The 2,272-nt window shown below is 48.7% G+C and overlaps 1 protein-coding gene across 1 annotated transcript in view; it reads right to left on the reverse strand.

Moving 5' to 3' along the window:
* Positions 1-2,272, reverse strand: part of PXMP2 (peroxisomal membrane protein 2, 22kDa) — a 17,291-nt gene that overhangs the window by 8,566 nt on the left and 6,453 nt on the right. The window contains exon 2 of the mRNA XM_011961321.1: positions 517-679. Coding sequence (XP_011816711.1) covers positions 517-679 — 163 coding nt within the window. The remainder of the gene's footprint in view (positions 1-516; positions 680-2,272) is intronic.

Below are 2,272 nucleotides of genomic sequence, written 5' to 3' on the forward strand. Positions count from 1 at the left end.
TCTCCCAAAGTGCTGGGATTACAGGCATGAGCCACTGCACCTGGCCTATTTCTTTCTTTACACAGTGACAAGACCTCTAATGGCAGGTCCAAGTAGTAATGAGCATAAATGATATTTCAAGATATCTGTAACAACTAATATGTGATATAAAAATATCTGATTAGCTGGGTGTGGTGGCACACACATGTAGTCCCAGCTACTTGGGAGGCTGAGGCAAGAGGATCGCTTGAACCCAGGAGTTTGAGGCTGCGGTGGGCTGTGATTGTGCTACTGCACTGCAGCCTGGGTGACAGAGTGAAACCCTGCCTTTAAATAAATAAATAAATAAAGTGACTGTACTGGGTACAAACAGGTCCTGCCAATACTAGACGTTTGCTTCCTGTATTCATAAAGGAAAAGGCAAAATCTCAGTTTGAGTGAAAAGTTTGCAGACCCTCTGAACTCTGCCAGGAATGTCAGGTGAAGAATCCCTGTGCTAAACGAAGAGCTGCAGTAAGTGCTGCGGCAGACACCCACCTCCAAAAAGTTCATGATGAGGAAGAACAACATGAGGAAGGCCGGTGCAAAGATGAGGCGGTCCAGGAGGAGCCTCCTGAGCCCTGCCAGGGGGACCTCCGGAGGGATCCAGTGTTCCATGAAGAGGTAGAAGAAGTGACTCAGCGGCCCTGTGAAGAAGAACCTGAGGCCCCCGGGGGGTGTGAGCCAGGCTGTGGTTCTCTGGATGTGCTCTTCTCTGGTCTAGCGTCACCCCCAAATTCCAGGTCCTAAGCCCTGCTTCCTGATGTCCCTCAGTATTGGCCACACAGGTCTGTACAGACAAGTCAGCTTCAGGGGCGCTCTGTTGTTCTAACAGACCAGACTTGCTCCTGCTGTGGACTGTCTGCGACCGGCGCTTCCCCGCCTAGCCATGGTGGCTCGCTCCTCCTGCTGTGGACTCTGCGCCCAGCACTTCCCCGCCTAGCCATGGTGGCTCGCTCCTCCTGCTATGGACTCTGCGCCCAGCACTTCCCCGCCTAGCCATGGTGGCTCGCTCCCCTCATACTGTCAACTTCCGGGTTGTCCCAGCACACGTGCACGCCTGTGCTAACACGCTTTATTCCAGGCCCTAGTTCCTTTTCTGCCTAGCACTGTCCTCATCTCATCTGTTAGGTTAGTCTGTGCCTCTCTTCACCCCTAGAAGGCAGGCTCCCCAAGGCAGGCTACGTCTTCTGTCCACTGCAGTGCCCAGAACAGGGCCTGGCTTTGAGAAGGTGCTCAGTAATGAATCATCAGACATGTCCCTGGTTGTAGAGCTTTTCATCAAACTCACTAGGCTAACTGGCAAGGGCGGGACCTGGTGCTGCACTCTGGCTTGCGTGCATTGCTACTAATCATTCCCCTGTGTGCTTGGGAGAGAATGGAAGCAGCTGTCACATCTACTGGGACAAGAGGCCTTGCAGTTCCATAAAATTTGGCAATAAAAAGTGGGGTCTTTCAACTTGTGACATTGACAGTCTTTAAATAAGTAGTTCTCAGTGTGTTTTCCCACTCGGTCACAGGGTGTTATGTGGCCTCTGCAGGGATTCTCAGTGGGGAAGGGGACTGAAGTCCTGGGGATGGGAAAACTGTACTTGGATGAGGCCTGCTAAGTGATCTTGTCACCCGCCCCTCTTGGGGGGATTACTGCTTTAAATACATTATGGAAAAATCCATGATGATTCAAGTTAGCAAGCTTGTAAGCATAAAAATGATCTTCATGAATTCTGAATTTAAAAAAAAAATCACTGTAGTTGGAAAATACTTCAAATAATCCATCTGTAACATTATTGTTGGCCAAGAGCTCAGGGTGGATTAAATTGGTAAAACTCTTGAATCACTGTGCTTTTGCAATTCAGAAAGTGGTTCAGAACCTGGACATTTTTCAGGGTACCTAAGCCTTTCTTTTCTGGATATTTACACTATGAAAATAACAATAGAAACTAATTGGTCATATTGGAGTCAGTTTTCCTCTTCCATGAGCCCAGTGGAGGACGCTTTCAGGGTTTTTGAATCCTGAAGTCTGACTTTAGGTTGAGTTACTTGCCCTCAAGTTTGCCTCTCAGCCCACTTAAGACAGTCACCCCTACCCATCCAATCAAAAAGAAACATGATAAAACCACAAATATGAGGCTGTAATCCCAGCACTTTGGGAGGGCGAGGTGGGTGGATCACTTGAGGTCAGGAGTTCAAGACCAGCCTGGCCAACATGGTGAAACCCCATCTCTACTAAAAATACAAAAATTAGCTGGGCATG

The sequence above is a fragment of the Colobus angolensis genome, unplaced genomic scaffold, assembly GCF_000951035.1.
Source record: "Colobus angolensis palliatus isolate OR3802 unplaced genomic scaffold, Cang.pa_1.0 Scaffold115, whole genome shotgun sequence".
NCBI lineage: Eukaryota > Metazoa > Chordata > Mammalia > Primates > Cercopithecidae > Colobus > Colobus angolensis.